This window comes from Myxocyprinus asiaticus, chromosome 33 (assembly GCF_019703515.2).
Source record: "Myxocyprinus asiaticus isolate MX2 ecotype Aquarium Trade chromosome 33, UBuf_Myxa_2, whole genome shotgun sequence".
In the NCBI taxonomy this organism is placed as follows: domain Eukaryota; kingdom Metazoa; phylum Chordata; class Actinopteri; order Cypriniformes; family Catostomidae; genus Myxocyprinus; species Myxocyprinus asiaticus.
The window spans coordinates 31,883,452-31,908,013 of record NC_059376.1 but is presented as its reverse complement, the minus strand read 5'-3'; the positions used below and the strand labels follow the sequence as shown (position 1 = coordinate 31,908,013).

At 39.3% G+C, this 24,562-nt stretch overlaps 1 protein-coding gene and 1 pseudogene across 4 annotated transcripts; one reads left to right on the top strand and one right to left on the bottom strand.

Moving 5' to 3' along the window:
• Positions 1-454: 454 nt before the first annotated feature.
• LOC127424121 (type I iodothyronine deiodinase-like) lies at positions 455-24,527 on the bottom strand (annotated as a pseudogene).
• On the top strand, positions 4,380-19,370 carry LOC127424120 (single-stranded DNA-binding protein 3-like). Of its 4 annotated transcripts, none has more exons than XM_051669031.1 (18): positions 4,380-5,732; positions 6,369-6,441; positions 6,558-6,619; positions 6,712-6,796; positions 9,992-10,081; positions 11,576-11,644; positions 11,842-11,901; positions 12,022-12,082; positions 12,184-12,242; positions 12,818-12,876; positions 12,976-13,021; positions 13,158-13,193; positions 13,291-13,345; positions 14,763-14,827; positions 15,002-15,074; positions 15,196-15,224; positions 15,388-15,486; positions 17,817-19,370. In XM_051669031.1, exons 1-18 carry the CDS (start codon positions 5,677-5,679, stop codon positions 17,844-17,846), a joined length of 1,107 nt encoding a protein of 368 aa, XP_051524991.1. In that variant the 5' UTR covers positions 4,380-5,676; the 3' UTR covers positions 17,847-19,370. The 4 variants fall into 4 exon arrangements, with proteins under 4 accessions (XP_051524991.1, XP_051524990.1, XP_051524993.1 ...); XM_051669030.1 differs by having other exon boundaries at positions 4,383-5,732; positions 17,814-19,370; XM_051669033.1 differs by lacking the exon at positions 11,576-11,644 and having other exon boundaries at positions 4,388-5,732.
• Positions 24,528-24,562: the final 35 nt, after the last annotated feature.

Here is a 24,562-nt window from a genome sequence, read left to right as displayed (position 1 = left end):
TTTAAAAGAAATGTTCCTGTAGCTCAACTGGTAGAGCATTGCACTGGCTACGCCAAGGTCATAGGCAAGGAACACACAAACTGATAAAATGTATACCCTGAATGTACTGTAAGTCGCTTTTTTATAAAAGCTTCTGTCAATATGAAAAACATTTTTTAGGCAATTTCTTTTTAAATAAAGTGGTCTTGCATAAAATTTGCATGGATATCAGGACAGCTGACTGTTGTTGTGCCATTATTCAGCATTGTCCTGTTATTCAGTAGTAAAGCGCAACTCCTATTCAGTTTTAATACCATGAGCACCTGTAAAAGTGACATGACCTCCAGCAAAATCTGGGCTGATCGCATGTAACCTGTTGTTGACAGACATCATGCTCATTTACAGTTCAGCATGTTCATGCTCATTGTTTTGTGCCCTGTGAGGGAATGAGGTCACTGGGACAAGAAGGTTCAGGTCAGGTGAGCTTTTAATCACAAACTTAGAGATAACACAGTCACAACTGGCACAGTAACTTCTTCAGCTTCACAAACTCTTTAGCGTCACAGGCTCCTAGTCACAGCCTCTTAATCATCACAATGTCTTTATCACAACTCTGTAGCATCACAAACTCAGTAGCTTCACTGTGAGACTCTCGTGCCAGACTCTCTCTCTCTCTTCTGGTGGTGGCGTGGCTGTTTATATGCCGCTCTCCCCAAGCTCACTGGAATTAGAGACAGGTGTTAGACATAATTTAGCTCAGGTGTAAGTGCCCTTACTGCTTTCTCTCTCTCCAGATGGGCGCTCGACCACGCCCCTGCTGCCACATATCCCCACCGCCCAACTCAGGTCGGGGAGACATCCGGCCTGTCTACCATTCCCCCCCATTTCTGGAAAGGAAGTCGGCGACAGCCATCTACGCTCCTGGTCTGTGGACCACCATGAACTTAAACAGCTGAAGAGTCAGATACCAACGGGTGATCCACGCGTTGGTATCTTTCATGCAGTGGAGCCATTGGAGTGGGGCGTGATCCAAGTGGAACCCCAGATACCGTACCTCCACCCGCCCAATCGCGCACTTCTTGGGGTTTGCTGTGAGTCCTGCTTGTCTCAGCAATCTCAGAACCACCCTCAGATGCTGCATGTGCTGCTGCCAATCATTACTGTAAATGATGATGTCGTCTAAATAGGCAGCGGCATAAGCCAAATGCGGTTTGAGTATTCGGTCCATGAGATGCTGAAATGTAGCTGGGGCTCCAAACAAACCGAATGGAAGGGTCACAAATTGGTGTAATCCAAACGGTGTGGAAGGCTGTTTTTTCACGGGAAATTGGTGTCAATAACCCTTTGTCAAATCCAGTGTCGAATAAAATCGAGCAGTGCCCAACCGATCGAGTCACTCATCAACGTGAGGCATTGGATCAAATTTAGACACCGACGTTGACTTTTCTATAATCCACACAGAAATGTACAGACTCGTCGCTCTTAGTAACTAGAACATCCGGGCTGGACCAATCGGGTTTACAATGTGGCTTTATTTTATTACCCTCATATCGAGCATTGCATCCAATTCTTCCTGGACAATTTTCTTTTTGGGCTTGGGTAATCGATAGGGGCAGCTACGTACCACCACCCCTAGCTCGGTCTCTATGTGGTGCTGGATGAGGTTCGTACGACCCGGTAGAGGGGAAAACACATCTGCAAACTCCTTTTGCAACTTGGCAACCTCTGCGAGCTGACACGGTGAGTGGTGGTCTCCGCAAGAGACCGGGGTGAAATGATTGTGTTTTGTATTCACCTCCGGCCTGGGCTCTGCCCCCTACGGATCTACCGTAGCCAACATCACAGGGACCGCCTCCCTCCACAATTTCAGGAGGTTGAGGTGATATATTTGATGCACGCCCCCTCTATCGGTTCGCTTTACCTCATAATCGAGATCCCTCACTCGTCGTGTGACCTCAAAGGGTCCTTGCCACTTGGCGAGTAATTTGGAGCTCGATGTGGGGAGTAATACAAGTACCTTATCTCCCGGTGCAAATTCCTGCAGCCGAGTTCCACTGTCTTACAGTCGGCTCTGTCATTCTTGAGCTTGGAGCAAATTCTCCTGTGTTAGTTGCCCCAAAGTGTGGAGTTTTGCTCTAAGATCAAGAACGTATTGAATTTCATTCTTGCAGTTTGAAGGTCCCTCCTCCCAAGCTTCACTCATAACATCAAGCACACTGCACGGGCGCCGCCCATATAGCAGCTCGAATGGGGAAAATCCAGTGGAGGCTTGCGGGACCTCTCGTACTGCGAATAACAGGGGATCGAGCCATTTGTCCCAATTTCTAGCATCCTCGTGCACGAAATTACGAATCATGTTTTTAAGGGTTTTATTAAATCGCTCCACCAGGCCATCTGTTGTGGATGGTAAACGCTGGTGCGGATTGATTTAATGCCCAATAATTCATAAAGCTCACGTAGTGTCCATGACATAAAGGCTGTGCTCTGATCGGTGAGGATTTCTTTCAGAATCCCCACCCGGGAGATTATTTTGAAGAGTGCCTCCGCAACACTATGTGCTGAAATGCTGCTTAGAGGCACGGCTTCCGGATATCGCATTGCATAATTCACTAGGACCAATACAAAGCGATGTCCATGTGCTGACCGCTCTAATGGCCTGACGAGGTCCATTCCAATTCTCTCGAAGGGGACCTCGATCAGCGGAAGGGGGCGCAATGCCGCTTTTGGGTGGCCGGTGGATTCACCAGCTGACATTCGTGGCATGCCGCACACCACCTGCGGACATCGCCGCCAATGCCTGGCCAATAAAAACGGGCTATTACACGGTTCACTGTTTTCCTTTCCCCTAGATGACCCGCCATGGGATTATAGTGAGCTGCCTGGAACACCATTTCCCAACGGCTCCGCGGTATTAAGAGCTGAGCTGTAACTTCCTTTGTTTGAGCGTCCTGCATCCTATCATTTATAATTGCGAAATAAGGATATGAAAGGGCAACACCCGGCTGGAGTGGTTAACCATCGATCACTCTCACTTGGTCAAAGGCGTGCTTGAGGGTTTCCTCTGGTAACTGCTCCAACGGGAAATCCCCTTCGGGAAATCCCCTGAGGACGGGAGGGGCTGCAGCCTCTCCCCCCCATACGTCATCATGACGTGGAGCAGATGAAGACAGCCCTGGCTCCGCCTGCCCTGCCAGAGCATCACACATTTCACATCTCATTGTTCATGTTCATTGTTTTGAGTTAGTGACAACAAACGAATAAATAAATAAATAAATTATATATATATATATATATATATATATATATATATATATATATATATATATATATATATATATATTTACACTAGCAGCCAAAAGTTTGGAGTAATGTACAGATTTTGCTCTTATGGAAAGAAATTGGTACTTTTATTCACCAAAGTGGCATTCAACTGATCACAAAGTATAGTCAGGACATTAATAATGTGAAAAATTACTATTACAATTTGAAAAAACTGTTAAACTACTTCAAAGTGTTCTCATCAAAACATCCTTCACATGCAGCAATGACAGCTTTGCAGATTCTTGGCATTCTAGCTGTCAGTTTGTCCAGATACTTTTCACCCCACACTTCCTGTAACACTTGCCATAGATGTGGCTGTCTTGTTGGGCACTTCTCATGCACCTTACAGTCTAGCTGATCCCACAAAAGCTCAATGGGGTTAAGATCCATAACACTCTTTTCCAATTAACTGTTGTCCAATGTCTGTTTCTTTGCGCTCTCTAACCTTTTCTTTTTGTGTTTCTGTTCAAAAGTGTCTTTTTCTTTGCAGTTCTTCCCATAAGGCCTGCACCCCCGAGTCTTCTCTTTACTGTTGCAAATGAAACCTGTGTTGAGCGGGTAGAACTCAATGAAGCTGTCAGCTGAGGACATGTGAGGTGTCTATTTCTCAAACTAGGGATTCTGATGTACTTATCCTCTTGTTTAGTTGTACATCTGGCATCCCACATCTCTTTCTGTCATTAGAGCTGTTGTCCTTTGTCTTTGAAGACTGTATTGTACACCTTTGTATGAAATCTTCAGTTTTTTTTGGCAATTTCAAGCTTTGTATAGCCTTCATTCCTCAAAACAGTTATTGACTGATGAGTTTCTAGAGAAAGCTGTTTCTTTTTTTTTGCCATTTTTGACCTAATATTGACCTTAAGACATGCCAGTCTATTGCATACTGTGGCAACTCTAAAACAAACACAAAGACAATGTTAAGCTTAATTTAATGAACCAAATAGCTTTCAACTGTGTTTGATATAATGGTGATTTTCTAGTACCAAATTAGCAATACATATATATATATATATATATATATATATATATATATATATATATATATATATATATACATACACACACACAGTACTGTGCAGAAGTCTTAGGCACATAAGATGTTTCACAAAAGCATTTGTCTTCAGATGGTTATTTATATCTTCAGCTTTAGTGTGTCAATAGGAAATATAAATGTTAGACTCCCAAACATTAATTTTGCAAATAGAAAAGATTAGAACAGAAGAACAGGGAGCCCTGCAACAGATGTCATGGCCCCCACAAAGCCCCCTACTGTACATCGGGTCAGTCTGGGATTACATGAAGAGACAGAAGCAATTGAGACAGCCTAAATAGATAGAAGAACTGTGGCGAATTCTCCAAGAAGCTTGGGACATCCTATCTGCCAACAACCAAGAAAAACTGTTACCAGGTGTACCTAGGAGAATTGGTGCTGTTTTAAAGGCAAAGGTGGTCACACCGAATATTGATTTAGCTTTTTTATGTTTACTGGACATTGTATGACATTAAGTGATGAAAACTATTTATTTCATTATTTTTGAAGACATCCTCACTATGCAACATTTTTCACAAGTGCCTAAAACTTTTGCACAGTACTGTGTGTGTGTGTGTGTCTATACACACACACACACACACACACACACATATATATATAATGATGATAATAAAAACATTCAGGGTTTTAAATAATTTTTTAATTCAAGAATTTGTTAAAAAGCTAATCATATTTTATTCTATTTAGTAAACTCGAGACCATTAAGAGCATTTGAATAATACAGTAGTTAAATAATTTTAAAGCATTTATCACGCCAAATTTATTGCAAAGAATGCAAATAGGATTACACTCCCTGAACATATAAATAACTGATGAGGTAGGCTATTCTACATGTGGGAATATGATATATGATGTTGCACTTTCTTATTTTAATCTGAAACAGACTGTTCCAGTATTTTTCAGGCCAAAATTTGTTCCTATAGTTAAATGATTCAGCAAAAATCATTTGTCCGTATTCCGCTTTCTCACAGCTTTACTATTATAACATGTAACCCACTTAAAGCATCAAAACAAACAAATAAAGCGCTAATTAATGCGAAGCGCCTAATAAAGCACTCCCAAAGGATCACAGGAAATTGAAAGAAGGAACTATTCGGTCAACGAGAAACATCACTCCGGGCCGCCACACATGAGAAATGGCGCTCTGCTATTGGCCATCACTCTTGTCAATCAATCCAACGACTCCACCCACCTCAGTGGTCAAGGTTGGTTGAGAAGGCAGCAGTGTGTTTAGTTTGTGCAGTCGAACCTGGACAAGTGACAGATGAATTGTCGAAAATAGAGGAAAAGGGAACGCGGGCGACTCTCCCGTGCACACAAAAAACATGTTTCCCAAAGGCAAAAGCTCCGTCGTGCCGTCGGATGGTCAAGCTCGGGAAAAGTAAGGTCTTTTGAATATCGCCCGTCGTGCGAGTGTTATTGTGTTGGATGTAGCCTATTGTTAGAGCAGTATGGGCACGGCTGCAAATGGAGAGTATGCTGCTGCTATAGGCTTGTCGCGAGAGCGATGAATCGAAAGTGCCCGACCGTGCGCCATTCTGGGTTCCCCTTTGGCACAGAGCTTTCTCCTCTAGTCATTGTGACGTGCTCAAGAATAAAAAAACGTTTCTTTTTAAATCACCTTTTTCCAGAACGCGAAGTTTAAATGTAACAATTTGATATTATGTATGCGGGACGGACGCTACATTGGATCCTTGTTTCATTTTTGCCTCAGACGCCAATCTTGGAGGGGAGTGGGTCCCGTCTTTTGTTTAGTTTTTATGCTTTTTACATGTTTTTGAAGTGCAGCTTTCCTCAGTGTGGGGTTTAGGAATAAAAACAAATCTTATGTGAATTAATATTGGATGTTGTTTGAGTAACATTCATTTTTACCATGGACACTATTCAAGAAGCATGAGAGGAGTATAACATTGATTTCTTGATTTTGTCCTTACCAACCTTATATATATATATATATATATATATGTCAGTTGTTGCCTTAATCACTTAATATTGTTGTTTCTCTGCTTCTTTGCAGGTTAGCTTTGTATGTTTATGAGTATTTATTACACATTGGCGCTCAGAAGTCTGCACAGACTTTTCTGTCAGAAGTAAGAACTAGAACCTCAGTGGAGGACCATATTTTTTTCAACATTGTACAGGACTGATGATAAATCTTAGACTGAACTTTTTGATGAAAAAGTTATATTTTTCTGGTCCATTCTAGATCCGATGGGAAAAGAACATCACGCTAGGAGACCCTCCTGGCTTCCTGCATTCCTGGTGGTGGTGAGTATTTTAAGTGTATTTTGTAAAAACACATTAAGGTCCTCCATTGGGCTTATGCAGGCTCATTTGACCACTTCCTACTTTTTCCCCAGTGTCTTTTGGGACCTGTACTGTGCAGCTCCAGAGAGGAGAGATACATGTGAGCATTCAAGTGAGGCGAAGGCATTCCATGACTATGTGAGTACATAAAAACACAGACTGATTCAAAAAAGGAATACAGATTTAAAGGTGATATGTATTTCATGTCCCAGTTACTTTTGTGGAATCAGTAAGAGACTCAGATTTTGTTGTATAATAAGGAAATCCAAACAGTTCTGTGTGTGAGAAGGTAATGATCATTCCAACAATTGCAGTGTTGTCAGCAGGGTTTTCGATGTAATCATCACCATTTCTAGGTGAAGATAAAACATGCTACGGACAACTATACAGGGTTATGTTGGATCTGGATGTCCAGGGTATCACTGTAGCGTAATGCCCTAATCTTGTTCAGTAATTGGCACACAAAACCAAGTGGGATAGTTGCAAAATTATGATCAGATATACCCTATTTTGAGTATTTTCAGCATTGTCATATACATGATGTTTGGCTGGCAGGAAATGAAGGCATCTTTAAGCTTAAACACACATTCGCCTGACTGACGATTGAAGCCAGGAATGCTCTGATTATTGACAGATAGTTCATAAATGCTTTACATTGCACTTTGTAAAATGGATTTGTTGAGAGAAGCCTTTTAAAATGGCATGAAGTTGCTTACAAATGCAATACAAATATTTTGAGGCAGTTGCATGGATACATATCAGTTTTTAAAATGTTTTTATTAAAGAATGAAAAAAAAAAAAAGCTAGAATGTAATATGTGGTGGAAAAAACTGTGGTATAGGCTGTGTTGGGACCATTCACATACAATATGTTGTTGCATTCTGCTGTGCTTTTTAATTTGCTCTTAACTCATGCACTAGAAAGAGATCTTTGATTGTTCAGAGATCTCGCTGTTATTTCAGCACCTTGCTCCATGAGTGTTGCATTTTTAAGATGTAGTGTCAAGTTAAAAAAAGACTTTTAAAAACCCATCTCAAGACCCTTATGTTCTGTTCAATTGCAGTGTGCTCCTCTTGATGTTTTCGAACGCAAGAATCTTGTGTGAACAGCCCCTGAAAAAGTAAAACCTGTATGGCAGCATCTCTTTTTGTCAGTTCTATGTGTGTTCTAAACAGCTCACGGAGGAATGGCACAACACTTGGGCCTAAACCTCCAGCTTTATCCTACTACCAGTAATATAGGGCTGCTGTTGTCTAGCCACAAGCTTTGGTGAGGGGCCACAGGGTCAGAGGTCATATTCAGAGAGTCTAAAATCAAACTCTTGCTCTTATGTCTAGACACTCTAATCTGAAAGATGCTGCCATGCGCTGATATATGAAACATTATCCGTCATTTGAAAACTAGCTGTTTAACTCTTGCGTGTTCAGCATAGTTGGATCTATAGGACCGCAGTAGGGCGTTTAAGGGCATCATGTTCTGAAGTCATTGTGTGATCTGCTCTGTCTCCTGCCTTTGTGCCCAGCTGTGGTCAGAACTGTGGCGTGAGGTCTCTGCTGTCTTTTCTCTAGAGGGTGGGGGGAGGAGGCTGGCTGTGCCCTCTTTAAACCGTGGCCATGTTGTTTTCATGCTGTGTCAGGGGAAACACTCCCCCTCAGGCTGCGGTGGGGAACGCGAGTGATTGATGGCTGTCATGGAGCCTGTTGGTAGGCAGATTTAGGGAGGAGGGAAGAGACAGATGCTCTCTGGGACGAGGTGCTGAGCAGAGAGCAGCAGCAGCAAACTTGAAGTTTGGGTGGAGGTTGAGACTTGGGAAGAAGGAACATTTTCTCAAAGTGTTTTTCCATTATTCTAAAAGGTTTTGGTGATATGTTGTTAGGTTGCAGATGGAAGCCCAAACTATCATGTTTCTAAAAGGAATAGTTCAATACAAATTGTCATTACTCTGACCTGTATAATTTTTTTCTGTGAAAAACAAAAGGAGATGTTAGGCAGAATGTCCAAACTGCTCTCTTTCATTTAATGAAAGTGGATGATTTTATTTTTTAACTGCCAGGCTCCAAAAAGAACAAAAGTGCCAAAAAAGTAGTCCATATGACTCGTATGCTATATTCCAAGTCATCTGAATCCCTTTATATGAGGAACAGACCAATATTGAAGCTGTTATTCACTGATAAACTTCTCCTCTGCTGGATATCACAAATCTCATTTGTGCAAGTTTAAAATGAAAAAATGGTGCCTTTGGATGCATTGCACCAGGTTTGATGTCACTGGTGCCAGATGCCATTGGTTCTTGCAGCAAGTTTGAATGTACGTGATCACAAATGAGATTTATACTGCCAAGCTTTAAAATCTCCATCCCTTTTTTATTTATTTAAAAAAAATTTTTTTTTTGGAAAAGAGCAGCGTGGAGATTTCTCTCAGGGAAAAATGGGAAAAAAAAAAACAAATGACATGGGTGTGTGTAAATGATTCGTTTTTATTTTATTTTTGAGTGACCTATGTCTTTAAGTGTAATGGCAAATAGATTGTATTTTGCTGTCTAAACAACAGATCGGAGTAATGTCTTTTAATATAAAATGTTCTCGAGTAATTTAAAATTCTTTTAAACGACCCAACCTGCCCTTTGCACTATTAATTTTTATAGTCTGAATGATAAGCATAGCTGCTCCATTCTTGCAGATCAGTCTCGGTCTGACTTTCCATTGGTCGGTCCTGATCCGTGTTGTTCTATAAGTGTCGGATGCTCTTCTTTCTTACACCCTGCCTGTGGTATTTCACAGCACTCTCTCAAAAGCCTCGCTCAGTTAACTTAGGCTGAAGTGTGACAGTCAGCAGACTACGCTGTGCTTTTTCTACTGGAATTATATGCATGATCAAATCCCTGTTGAGCTTGGAAAATCTAGTTCTCTTCTCAGTTCTGTAGACCTTAAAATTGGATTTTACACCAGTCAGTTGTGGCTGTGCTGTTGGCTCGGATGCACTTCATGAGTGCTTGAATGCATTAAGCTAAACTTTTGACCACAAAATATTGGCCAGTCTAATTAATTGGCTGATATATATAATTTTTTTTTTTTCTTCAAAAGTGAAGAGTAAAAGCGTCTCATTTGCTGTCCTTCTATTGTGTCATGTATCAATGTACCAATGTTATATCGGCATCAGCCATTGACAACCCCATATTGGCCAAGCACTAATTTCCCATTTTATTCTGATATTCCTACCGTGTTCAGACAAAAAACTTGGTAGCTTCATGCTATTAATTGCATAGTGAAAAAGACCTGTGCTTCCAATCAAGTGTGTTCTGATCTGTTTGTTCCTCACGCAATGTGTCTGCAGAGTGCCGCAGCAGCCCCCAGTCCTGTCCTTGGGAACATGCCACCAGGAGATGGCATGCCAGGTGGACCCATGCCTCCTGGATTCTTCCAGGTTAGATCTTGTTCCTACCCTCTGTCTAGACCTCATTGCCTTTGAGAGATTTTTAAGATTGAGCTGAAAAAATAAAAAAAGATTTCCCTCCATATATACACTACCAGTTCAGAGTTTAGACATCTATCATTTCTTTATATTACACTGCTTTCCACATTTTAGAATAAAAGTCGTCAAAGCAATGATATAACAAATGGAAGCATGGGAATTATGTAGTGACCAAAAATGTTAAAACGAATCAAAACAATCTTAATATTTTAGCTTCTTCAAAGTAGCCAACCTTTGCCAAGATCAGGGGTTTTCAAACTTTTTTATGCTAAGGATGATGATCTCCTTGCAAGGGTAACATGATATTATAAAGACATGTTTGCAAAATGAAAATAAATGGCTTTTATAGTGCAATTGTACTAAAGAAAAATTAACTATTCAAACATAATATGGAAAATATATACTTTATTTATTTGACAGGGTCTTTTTCTATTGTAGTTATGATGTTTATACATGAGAAACATTTAACTCAATTAAAATGTATTTGTATAGCACTTTCCGTGTCTTCATGATATATATTTTTAACAGCTTTAAAGAGAATAGTGAAGAACAATCCTTATTTCTTAAAAATGAGAAATTTTTTATTTTTTCACAATATATGAAATTATATGCAAATTTAATACTTTGGCTGTCAGTAGAATAAAATAATCACGATTAATCTCATGGTTTCAGAATGAAACTGTAATAATTTTAAGTAATGTCAACATTTTACTTTTTAAAAAAATACCCCCTAGCACCCCTGTGATGGTCCCTGGACCCCAGTTTGAAAACCCATGGCCTTGATTACTCTGGGTATTCTCTAAACCAACCTCATGAGGTGCCACTGATGTGTGCTGGGCACTTGTTGGCTGCTTTTCCGTCTCTATCCAGTTGAATTAATTTTTTTATAAAGAAACATATGTAGGCACACTTTATATGTCTACAAAACTCATTTCAAGCATTTAAGCATATGCCTTTTTAGATTTAAAAAAAATAAAATAAAAAATTAAGACCATGACAAAGTGATTCAAGTGTTTCCAAACTTTTGACTGGTAGTGTAAGTGTTTTTTAATCTATTAGCCTTGAGTAAAAGAAAAGCATAGTAGAGCTCTGACTAGTTGTTGTTGTGCATTGTCAAGTGTTTTAATTTTGGATCCTTCACTAAATGTTTATTCTTCACTAAACTTGCTCTTAACATTCTGTCTCTTATTCACTTTCACTCATGGATTCATTTGTTTGATGTACTTTATGCTGCACCAGAATGCTTTACTCTTTCAGTGTGGGGTTAGCTGTTCAGTCATCAACAGTAACCATAGTGCTGTGCTTTTTCCAGCTCTTCAAATTACCTAATGACTCTCTCCCTATTTTTTATTCCTCTCTTTGTCTCTCTATAATTCTCTCTCCTTTGTCATTTTTCTCGCTTGCTCTCCTGCTCTCCTCTCTTGTGTGGTCTCTTCACTTTCTTAGGGCCCTCCCGGCTCCCAGGCCTCCCCTCATGCTCCTCCCCCTAATAGTATGATGGGACCCCATGGCCAGGTAGCGGCTCCTGTCTGTTCACAGACTACTTCATTTGGCTCTTTCTCCCCACTGTATTTTCTTATGTCTTGCTGTTAGCCTGCTCTGCTGAGTTGTGGTTGTTCCATGTTCTCACAGGGCAGACGCCCATGTGTTCTTTTGTTTCAGGCAAAATGTCAATGTAATGGTTTTATGACAGATTGTGATTTGTGTTGCAGCCTTTCATGTCACCTCGCTTTGGTGGAGGACCAAGACCACCCATCAGAATGGGAAACCAGGTTAGTTAATCAAAACATTCTTTAAGGCAGTGATGATCTGTTCTTTAGTTACAGGACAAAGTTAGTGCTTTTGGATTAAGGAACTTCTATGTCTATATTAATGTCTCAACCCTTGTCCAGCCTCCTGGTGGAGTTCCAACCGCCCAGCCAATGCTCCCAAACATGGATCCTAGACTACAGGGTGAGCCTTAATGATGTCTGTCTGACTTCATTTACATTTGAAATAATCAGCTTTGATAAAATAACTGCAAGTGATTTGACTTCTCCTTTCTCCATCCGAAGGGCCAATGCAGAGGATGAATGTTCCCAGAGGAATGGGTCCTATGGGCCCTAGTCCCCAGGTAATGTCACAGAGTCAAAGTGTAAAATATAACAACACTGTCATCTTTCATTATCTTCTATGGGGACTTTTATTGGAATTATGTATTTGCCAAGATGTCATGATTTTGTGCATATTTTATAGTTCACCCAAAAATTAAAATGGAGTCATTTACTCGCCCTCATACTGTTCCAAACCCTATAGGTTTTTGATGTTAGATGTTAAACTCGATGTTTGGGACTGACAGCCTCAGTCACCAATTACTTTAGTTGTATAAAAAGATGCCTCCATCTCTGTCTGTGTTCTATGAAAGAAAGTAAGTCATAACGGTTTGGAAAAGCATGATGGTGAGTAAATGATGAAAAAATGAACTATCCCTTTAAAAAAAACCATATCTCATTTCCGCTGATTTGTTAATTCAATCTATAAACTTTTTATTAATATATTGTTTTCTGTTAATACTATTAATCTCTAAATTTGTTTTTCTTAATCTGTAAACTGTACTAGGCTGTTTTTTTTTTCCCTACAATTTTCAAAGTTTGTTATATTTTGTCAATGACAATAATAATGATTCATAATCTTTTAATTCCTTTTTAGAATTTTGGAGGAGGGATGAGACCACCACACAACTCTATGGGCATGCCAGGAGTGAACATGTAAAATACTGCGTACTAAGACATTTTTATGACTTGGTGTATGACATGAATGATGAAATGGAAACTGAAACATAAAACGTATTCATCTGTGTCTTGCAGGGGGCCTGGAAATGGCAGACCACCGTGGCCAAATCCAAACAACAATGTAAGTTGGACTTCCCATATTGTAGTGTAACTCACTTCTATTAATATTAAAATTAGTACAGTAACTGCTTTAATTTGATCAAATTAATACACTGCATGGCCAAATATAGGTTGAAAGTCTGTTTGTTCCGTTATAGATGCCTTATTCATCACCATCTCCTGGTGCATATGGGGTAAGAAGGGAATCTAATTCTACTGCACGTTTTATATAGTCGTTGTTATTGTGCAGCAAGACTTTAGGTGTATAAGTCTGTAACCTGTTTCCTCAAGGGTCCACAAGGAGGGGGGCCTCCAGGAACACCTGGAATTGTCCCTAGTCCAGCAGGTCAGTTTGCCACTATAGACACTATAATTCGTCTGAGAGTCTTTTATAACATTCTACAAATACTTTTTTTATTGGAATGATTTTTGTTTCTCTTTATTTGCATAGATGTGATAATATAGCACAAGTTTTGAATCCTTTAAGGGATAGTTCTCCTTACTCAGATAGTTGTGGCATGATGTTGCTTACTATTTCAAAAGTATGGCTACAAGACTTAATATACGTGTTAACATGATTTTAGTGTGATAAAATTGCTTTCTTACCTTTTCCTTACAAAGTTATATGCAATTTTACAACTTCGTTGCCATAAAGAATAAAAATGTAATGCTGCAATCCCAAAAATGCCTGTTAAGATCACAATATAAACAACTTCACAGCTCAAATAATACAAGATTAAAAATAATTAATGTGTGCTTTTATAAAATTATTAGCTTCAAATTTCTGCATTTAAACCCCCCCCCCCCCCAAATTGACCCCATTCACTTGCATTGTGTCTCAGTGTAACCTTGTTTTTTTATTTATTTTTTTATATATATAAAGTATGGTCATGTCGAAATAATTTTTTTGTGCTAATCAACATGGTCACAAATGCTGTTGATGGAGCTTAACTTTATTAAACCCAGCCTATTCCTCAAGCAAAATGCAGATTTCATTTTACTTGATGTTCCAGCAAAGGAATAGTTCACCCAAAAATGAAAATGTTCATTATTTACTCACCCTCATGCCATCCCAGATGTGTATGACTTTCTTTCATCTGCTGAACACAAATGAAGATTTTTAGAAGAATATCTTAGCTCTGTAGTTCCATACAGTGCAAGTGAATGGGTGCCAAAAGTTTGAAGCTCCAAAACCCACATATGGGCAACATTAAAGTACTCCAGACGACTCCAGTGGTTAAATCGATGTCTTTAGAAGCAATATATTAGGTGAGGGTGAGAAACAGATCAATATTTAAGTGCCCCCCTTTTTTTTTTACTATAAAATCTCCCTCCCTGCTCAGTCAATCTCCACTTCAGTTTCACTTTCCCATTCTTCTTCTGTTTTTGGTGATTCAGTCAATTCATATCGCCCCCTTCTGGGCAGAGAGGAGAATTTATGATAAAAATTACTTAAATGTTTATCTGTTTCTTACCCACATCTATCATATTGTATCTGAACACATGGATTTAACCACTGGAGTTGTATGGATTACTTTTATGCTCCCTTTATGTGGAGTTTGGAGCTTCAAAAGTTTGGCTCCCATTCATGTCCATTGTGAGGACCTACAGAGCTGAAATATATATTTTTTTAAATCTTATTTGCATTCTGCAGAAAAAAGAAACTCGTACACTTCTGGAGTAAATCATGAGAGAATTTCAATTTTGGGTGAACTATCCCTTCAATACCTCCAGCCAATTAATGAAACATCTCTCACCCTCAGACTCCAACAACTCCAGTGAAAACCTGTACACCATGATAAACTCAGGAGGAGGAGGTCGCAACAGCGTAAGAGACTTGCTGACTCATTTCTCAGAGGCACACTCTTCAGTAAATGCTGGTGTAGTCCATTAGCACACCAGAAGTGTCCTTTTCTGTGTTCGTGTTAAAATGTCTGATGAAAGACATTTATTATTACTGTTTGATGGAACATGTCCTTACATTCCCTCTGGTTTTGTCCAGTTTCCCATAGGCCCAGGCTCTGAGGGCCCTCTAGGGGCCATGGCAGGAATGGACCCAATGCATATGAATGGAGGTAATGCCTTTTATATTTGAAATCTTAACACTGATGAAACAACAAATTTTTTTATTAACCATTTGATGGCACTCATTTTGATTTAGATACAGATCCAAATCTTTATTTTTTTTGTATCTAGGTTCAGGAGACCTGGATGGACTTTCAAAGGTGATTTATAATTACTAATTGTTGCATTTTGAGAATTTTTTTATAGTCACAGTGAGAATTATATTTCACACCATATTTAAAATCTTACTCTTAAAGAATGTTTAATTAGCTGGTTATTTAATGTCTTATGAGAACTGGGTAACTAAATTTATTTTGTCCACAGAATTCTCCCAACAATATGAGTGGCATGAGCAATCCTCCCGGGACCCCTAGAGATGAAGATGTAGGAGGGAGCTACCTTCACTCTTTCCAGAATGAGAATGTAAGTGTCATTAAACTTTTTAGAGACTTTAATGTTTATATTTTGTAGCTCTGTTTTTACAGTTATGTTAAGGGGATAGTTCACCCAAAAATGAAATTTCTCATGATTTACTCACCCTCCTGGCATCCCAGATGTGTACGAGTTTCTTTCTTCTGCAGAACAAAAATAAAGATTTTTAGAAAAATATCTCAGCTCTGTAGGTCCTCACAATGCAAGTGAATGGGTGCCAAAAATGTTAAGCTCCAAAATCCTCATAAAAGGAGCATAAAAGTAATCCATATTACTCCAGTGGTTAAATTCATGTGTTCAGACTAGAGATCTTCACGGGTCCAAAAATTCGTGCCCGAACCCAAAGAGACCCGGAAATGTACTACCCGGACCCAAACCAGTCTATTATTTGAATGCTGAGACCCAGCCGGGAGACAGACCCAATCGACACAGCTGATTGCTATTAACAAGTTAATTTACAAGTTGTGAAAACAAAAATTTGTGTCTTACCTAATGTAACGTTAGTAGCCTAGTAGCCTTCTCCCCTGTGCCTGGCTGTGATGCATATAATCCATTCTCCTTGCCAAGAAAGTTAATAAAATGCATACAGGTTTTCTGTGATTCTTCTCTTGCTGATTGAAACAGCATAGCTAATCCACTCATTATTTCAGCTTCAAAAGTCCACTTGCTGTTACGGTGACGGATGACAAACGCGACTTGTTTAGAATCAGTTTTGCAGGTTTTTTTGTATCTCGCATAAGATAACTTCGACAGTTTGCCCTTTTGAACTATAATAACGATTGCTCATTCATTGCCATGGCTGCTAATGTTAGCATTGTTGATTTGCTATCATGGGCCTTAACTCCGCTCTGCCTCTGACATCACTCAGGTCGATGTGGCTCCGCTCCGTTTTTCACCTTATTTCCCAGCCCACATTTTCTCATCCTAATTTTACAATGTTGCAAGTTACAACACACACAGCACCATCATCATCAGTGCTGTCTGATCGCGGCTGGGTCTTCTTGGATCGACTCTGGTATTACACAATGTTAAACAGACCCGGGACCCGCAGCAATAGAATGGGACCTGACAGGACCCGGTTGACTGTAAAACGTGAATCCGAACCTGTATGGGTCTTGGGTCCTTGGGTTAGGGTGGACCCGTGAAGACCTTTAGTTCAGACACGATATGATAGGTGTGGGTGAGAAACAGATAAATATTTAAGTAATTTTTTGCCAAATTCACCTCCCTAGCCAATAGGGGGCAATATGCACAAAGAATTCACCAAAAACAGGAGAAAGTGAAGGAAAAATGACTATGGGTGTGTCTCGTTTGGAAGGATGCCTCCTCCAGAGGTCGCATTTCTCGGCCACATACGTCATCGAGGCTGTCTTGTCTCGACCTTCTTTCACGGGAATTCGGAGGATGCATGAGGTGTATCCTTCGTGGGCACTCGCAACCCACAATTCTTTGCTTCAACGGAAATGTCTAAAACAATGATGACAATTTGCCCATAAATATGATGTTCAAATGCAAGGAATGTTAATTCCCAAGCTCAGTAGATGGGTGCAGAGTATATAATATGTATAATTATATTAATATATAATTAAAATAAAGTATTAACTAAAAGTACACCTGTAAAATCGATTTTCTTTTCTCTTTACATCTTTATAACTCTCCTTAAATGTACCTCATACATTCCCTTCCAGAGGGACTTTGTTCCCTTCTCACTCAGAGTGCTCGCGCTTGTTAAAGAGTGGCGTGCTGTCATAGCAACCATGATACGTTCCATTTCCGTTTGTCCTACGAAGGCCGTTTAAAGGAGGACACTCGGTATACTGCAGCCTTCAAAGGTCCTACCTAGCAGCCTTCCAAGCGATACACTGCCTGTATCTGTTTCTCGCCCACACCTATCATATCGCTTCAGAAGATATGGATTTAACCACCAGAGTCGTCTGGAGTACTTTTATGTTGCCCTTATGTGGATTTTTGAGCTTCAAAATTTTGGCACCCATTCCCTTTCATTGTGTGGACCTACAGAGCTGAAATATTCTTCCAAAAATCTTCGATTGTGTTCAGCAGATGAAAGTCACACACATCTGGCATGGCATGAGGGTGAGTAAATGATGAGAGAATTTTCATTTTTGGGTGAACTAACCCTTTAAGTTGCTAATAGGGAAACATAAACCAAAAATGAAACTTCTGTCATTTACTCACCCTCATGTTGTCCCAACCCATATGACTTTCTTTCTTCCATGGAACTTTCATTTCACACAGTCAGTTTGTTTGCCACTGGCATGTTTTGCTTGTTGAGACCTGTTTTGTTTCTTTGTTTACAGCAGTACTCTCCCTCCATGACCATGAGCGTCTGATGCCAGTCTGTTTGCTAAGTCTTGGAAACACAGTTGGCCATCTATGACACAGACAGAGTACATATACAGGAAATAGAATTGGGTGGGACTGCCCTGGGTCCTCACAAGTGGTCCCATGCAATATTAAAATTATTTTCGGTTTTTTTTTTTTTTTTTTTTTTATGGCTAGCAAACTTTTTCTCCTCTCTAAGATCAGAAGATCTAAATGTGACTCGATGCTCCTGGAATTGTTTTTCTCCCCCTCTGAGGCCACCTCTCATTAAGAAGCAAAGTATGGTTACTGCTGACATAATCTCTGGATGTGTGTACATTTGTGCGGAAGAGGAATATCGCAGTTCACTCTCTCGAATCCGACATCCACATCCAACTTCAGCATGGTTTACACGTACAAAACTTTCACCAACGTTTTGACACTGAACTCTCATTCGTGGCCTTGAATTCTGTGAATATTTTATTGCCTTTTGATGACCAGTTTTTATTTTTCTCCAGTGAAATGCGTCAAGTGGCGAGAGAATTCGGTCTTTTTTGAAAGGGAAAGACTCACAGTTGTATTTTACTTGTACACTCATTTTTGTCTTTTAAGCATTATAAGCAGCTGCTTTTTATGAATAACTGCATTGACGGGTCCTGTACTGAAGATTTTTCTCTGCACTGATATCATGTTCAATTTTATTTTTTGGAAATTTTGACTGCTGTCTCAATCTTTGGTCAAAGACTGATACATTGATCCTCTCAGATGCTGACCCTGATAAACATACTACCTACGAGACCTTTGCCGCAGTGTCCGCAGGCAGGTGACTGGATTACCCGCCTGGATGTCTCCCTGCAAAATGTTCGGCTGTTGCGTTGATTGTCATGATGAATTTGTGATGGTTGAAGATACCCATATCATGTTGTTTTTTTTACATGTAATGCTCTGCCATGTGCCTCTGTTTTAGCTTTGATAATGGATACTGGTTATGGGGCCTCATCACGGAAGGATGTTGCTTGTGTAAGCCAGACTGTAGCGTGTTCAGGTTTTTGTATTAAGTTTAATTTGAGCAACGTCAGACACAGTCATAATACATTTAGAATGGTAACTTATTCTATTTATACAGACATTTGGTAATTGTTTTACATTTAGTAGTTGTTTTGCACTGCTTTTGTTAGCTTGTGCATCATACTTTCAACTGTGGGCTAAATAGGCTTGTTTATATATTGACTACTAAATTATTTGGGTCTTTTTCTGAGGATATTTTGTCTTTGTTTTTCGATCAATCATTTATACTAATGCAAAAAGGCAGTGTTTGAAAATCTTTCAGCCTACCTTCAGTTTCCAGCTCATTGCTTAAAGAGAAAAGGGAAAGCTTAAATGTGAAATTATTTTATCTTTGGAAAACTATGTAAAGCTCCTGATGTTCCCAGACTCCTTTAAGGTAGCATCTCTCCTAAGGGCCAAGATCCAGCCATTTAATTTCCATGTAAATCATTCTCTTTAAATCAGTGAACCAGTTACGATGTAAGATAAAGTTGTTCCCAAATTGTCTCAAGCGTCTGTCTGTTTTCACTCAATACATGACACAAACCAGCCCCTCGTGGTCTGTTTTCCCTCCTACGGTCGCCATGCACCAGATTGTAACGAGCAGGGCATATTGTGTGTAGCTGTGTTCAGAGCTCTTTGCTCACCTCTTCTGAGAAAAGAGGCAGCATCATAGTGGACACTTTTCAGGTGGGTGCTCAGGGAGTCACATACCAGCTGTAAGGTACAAGTGCTTGGAAAGAGCTCTACAGGATTTGCACAACCAGCTGCCACTTGGAGATGGATATAGAGTGGTGTTTGTTAAAGGAACAGACTCAACCAGCCAAAAACCTTCCTAAAAGCTTAGAGTTTTCATTCCTCAGCAGTTCTTAATAAGGCCCCTTCTTAAGCTTTCAATAGTTTATGCAAACATGTGGAAGTTTCACAACAAGATTTTTTTTTTTGCCAGGAAGAGGTTTCTTAAAGGGATAGTTCACTTACCCTCATGGCCTCCCAGATGTGTATGACTATGACTTTCTTCAGCAAAACTCCAATGAAGATTTATAGAAGAATATCTCAGCTCTTTAGGTCCATACAATGCAATTGAATGGTGACCAGGCCTTTGAAGCTCCAAAAAGCACATAACTGCAGCATAAAAATAATCCATAAACAGAGTTGGGGAGTAACAGAATACATGTAATGGGATTACGTATTTAAAATACAAAATATAAGTAACTGTATTCCACTACAGTTACAATTTAAATCATTGGTAATTAGAATAGTTACATTCAAGAAGTATTTTGATTACTGAAGAGATTACTTTGCATTTTATTGTCATTCGTTTCATTTAATATTTAGTCCTTTCAGATGGAAAATATTTATACATATAAATGATTCGAACAATGGTAAAACACTTTCTTATGATGTGTTACATTCATATGAGCAGACAGAGAAGTACGTTTGAAATAAGTTTGGAGCAGAAGAAATAGAAATAAATCTTGTGTAAATTGTCAGCTTTACGCTAAGCTAAAATGCTATTTCTAGCCATTTTACATGTATGTTACCAGGCAAGATCATATTTTTTTTTTATCAAGAAAATTCAAGTTAGATCATAATTTTTTTCTAGTAAGACCTTTGATATTAGGGCAAAAATCATATTCTTGATCATTTTTGTACTGTTTTCCTGTAAAAATATCTAAAAATCCTTAAAACAGGATAAATTTGATTTATCCTGTTTTAGAAACAACACTGCATAAGATATCTAGGTTTTTCAGAGGATGTATTTTTAACGTGTATTTTGTCTTACTGTACTTGCAGAGTTTTTATAGTCAAAACAAGTGAAAAAATCTACCAGTGCTGAAGAAGTAATCCAAAGTAATTAGAATACGTTACTGACCTTGAGTAATCTAACGAAATATGTTACAAATTACATTTTACAGCATGTATTCTGTAATCTGTAGTGGAATATATTTCAAAAGTAACCCTCCCAACCCTGGACTCAATGTCTTCTGAAGCGATTCAGTTGGTTTTGGATGCGAACAGGCTAAAATATAACTCCTTTCTCACTTTACATCTTGCCATTGCAGTCTCTAGGCACGATCATTGTTTCAAGCATGCGCTATAGGAAGTGTAATCGAGCTTGAAATCATGATCGCCAAGGAGACAGCTGTCAAGATGAATAGTGAAAAAGGAGTTACATTTTGGTTTGTTCTCACAAAAAAACAACTAGATCACTTCAGAAGACATTGATTTAAGCACTGGAGTTGTATGGATCAAGTTTATGTAGCTTGATCTGCTTTTTGGAGCTTCAAAGTCCTGGCCACCATTCACTTCCTAGAGAGCTGAAATATTCTTCTAAAATCTTCATTTGTGTTCAGCAGAAGAAACAAAGTCATACACATCTAGGATGGCATATGGGTGAATAAATGATGAAAGACTTAATTTTTGGGTGAACTATCCTTTTAAATATATTAAAATAGGTTCTGTCTACTTTCATATGTGGTGGTTTCCAGGACACTGGGTAAGGTAAGTTTGGGATAGATCTATGCCATTCGCTGATTAATATGCTGTAAGAATCATGACAGAATAATATAAGGCAAAGCAGTCCTACTGATTATATTGGCATAGTGGAGTCTAATTAGGGCTGCACAATTATGACAGAAATCTAAATTCTAAGATTATTTCCCCTGATATTTTAATTGCGATTAATTTGGGGTAAGGTTTGCGGGCAGCCTCCAAGTAGGATTTCGATATGCTCAGAAATGGGCCTGATGTCTGGGCATAATATGAGTATGGCAAAGCAGTCCTACTGTTTTATATTGGCCTAATTAGGTCTGTTGATTATTTCACTTAATATTGTAATTGCGATTAATTACGATTAAGAGAATTTACATTCAAATTTATTTTGGGTAGATCAACTGCAAGCCGTATCCTTTAAGCCAGCTACACATCCAAAACAAGCTGAGAACTGTATTCCTACATTACTTTATTGGCTGTTTTATGCATCAGTAAATCAAGACTAATTACTTAAATGGTCAACTTTATTTGGCTCTCTTAGAAACATAAAAACAAAGCTGTTTTCAAATTTTTAATAAAATACACACAGAAGCGAGTAATGGACATATCTCTAATTGGTTCAAATGATCAACCACTGAAAAAACGTTAAATAGAAAATTAAGTGGAAAAGTTGGATCTAACATGGGTAAGACCTATTGACTGCTATAACTGACACTTTTCAGATTACTTAATTGTAGCAACTGTAATCTCGACTATTTATTTGTTTAATTGTTCAGCCCTAAGTCTAACTGATTTTCAAATGCACCATTTTATGGACAATGGTCACTGGCTTCCTCTTTTGACAACCTGCACCTCTTCTTGCTGCCTAATCCTGTGGAGGACAGTTAGCTAACATAAATTTAATGGAAATAGGAGGTCATGATCGAAACATGTAAAACTGTTGCTTGGATAGTGTCCTGTCCTGGTGTTCCTGCCATGCTGTTCAAATAATTTCAAATCTTTCATGTCTATAAACACACGGAATCTCCTACTGCAAGAGAGAGAGTGTGTGTAAGCCTCTGGCCAAGGTAAAAATACTCCAAAGCCTTCCCTAGCAACTCTCTACTGAGATGTCATGAGGTTCTGAAGGTATACATTGCCTGAACTGTTTACTTAAAATTTCTCTCCATTGCAAAATACTCACTTGATAGATAACTTTCCCACCCTGAAGGACATAGAGTCACTCAGGCAGAGCCCCGTACTTGCTGGCAGTGATGCTGGTCATCTCGTCCACTACAATAGGACAGAGGGGGTCCTCTTTGACCAGGAGCTGAGCTGCAGCCAGTCTCTCCTCCAAGTTCGTATGCACACAGATGTCTAAATTGTTTACAAAGGCCCAACCATCTATGAGGAACAAACATTTTACTCAGTCACATAACATTTAGCTCCTCCTGGTTATAGCCGATTACTAACAAATTTATTTCAGCATTATTGTCATTACCAGTCGTATGTGCCTCAGCAATATAAACAACAAGGAAATCTGCCACGTCACTGAAATCCTTGACAAGCTGTTTGAACTCATCAAGTTTGTAGAGAAATGGGGGTCATGTGCAGCTCCCAAAACTCAGAACCAGTGGACGGTTTTCTGTGAAAAACCACACAGTACTAAGACTCAATTACTTATATATATATATACATATATATATATACAGTTGTGCTCAAGTTTGCATACCCTGGCAGAAATTGTGAAATTTTAGCATTGATTTTGAAAATATGACTGATCACTATCCTTTTATTTAAGGATAGTGATCATATGAAGCCATTTATTATCACATAGTTGTTTGGGTCCTTTTTAAATCATAATGGTAACAGAAATCACCCAAATGGCCCTGATCAAAAGCTCACATACCCTTGAATGTTTGGCCTTGTTACAGACACACAAGTCTGGCCATTCTCTGTTGACCTCTCTCATCAACAAGGCGTTTCCATCCACAGAACTGCTGCTCACTGGATGTTTTTTGTTTTTGGCACCATTTGGAGTAAATTCTATAGACTGTTATGCGTGAAAATCCCAGGAGATCAGCAGTTACAGAAATACTCAAACCAGCCCATCTGGCACCAACAATCATCCATGCTATTATCTAATCTGCCAATCGTGTGGCAGCAGTGCAGTGCATAAAATAATGCAGATACAGGTCAGGAGCTTCAGTTAATGTTCACATCAACCATCAGAATGGGGAACAAATGTGATCTCAGTGATTTAGATCTTGGCATGATTGTTGGTGCAAGACGGGCTGGTTTGAGTATTTCTGTAACTGCTTATCTTCTGGGATGTTCACGCACAACAGTGTCTAGAATATACTCCGAATAGTGCCAAAAACAAAAAACATCCAGTGACCAGCAGTTCTGTGGACGGAAACGCCTTGTTGATGAGAGAGGTCAACAGAGAATGGTCAGACTGATTCGAACTGACAAAGTCCACGGTAACTCGGATAACCGCTCGTACAATTGTGGTGAGAAGAATATCATCTCAGAATGCTATTCTGAGATGTGAGTGGGCGCTGTTTTGGCGGCACGAGGGGGACCTACACAATATTAGGCAACCTGCATATGTACATATACACATAAAAACAAACACCTAAAAGTGTGAATGTCCAAAACAAACAAACAAAAAAAAAAAAAAAAGTTCACCTTTAAGAAAACGATGAATACTCGTTTTCTGTCCATCCATGGTAATAATAGCTGTGTCTGGAGCTGCGTGTCCCTCAAACGCATCCATGCCCAACGAGCACCAGTTCGTATAGAACACTGTTTTAATAAACGACAAAGACAGGAAAATGGTACCCCAGTCTTCGTATTTGAATTTGGGATTTTGGGTCATCGTCATCTTCTCTCCGAGTTTAAGAAGGATTTTCTTCCTCAGGCCTGTTGATATAATAGATATGAGTTTCAACAGGAACAGATGCACGAGCGCATAGCAGATCGTGGCCACTACTGATAAATACGCAAAAAGTTTTCTGAACACATATCCCACTGAGGTCCCCATCGTGAGATGTGAGTCCAAGCGTAGCTGTGTCGATACTTGAGAGCGTTGCCAACTACTTTCAATGAAAAGTCGCTAAATGTCGTCAAGCGATAACTCAGAGAGAAAGTTAGAAGCGACAGAGGCTGCGTCCTCCGCAGGTCGCATTTTTCGGCCGCATACGTCATCGAGGTTGTCTCG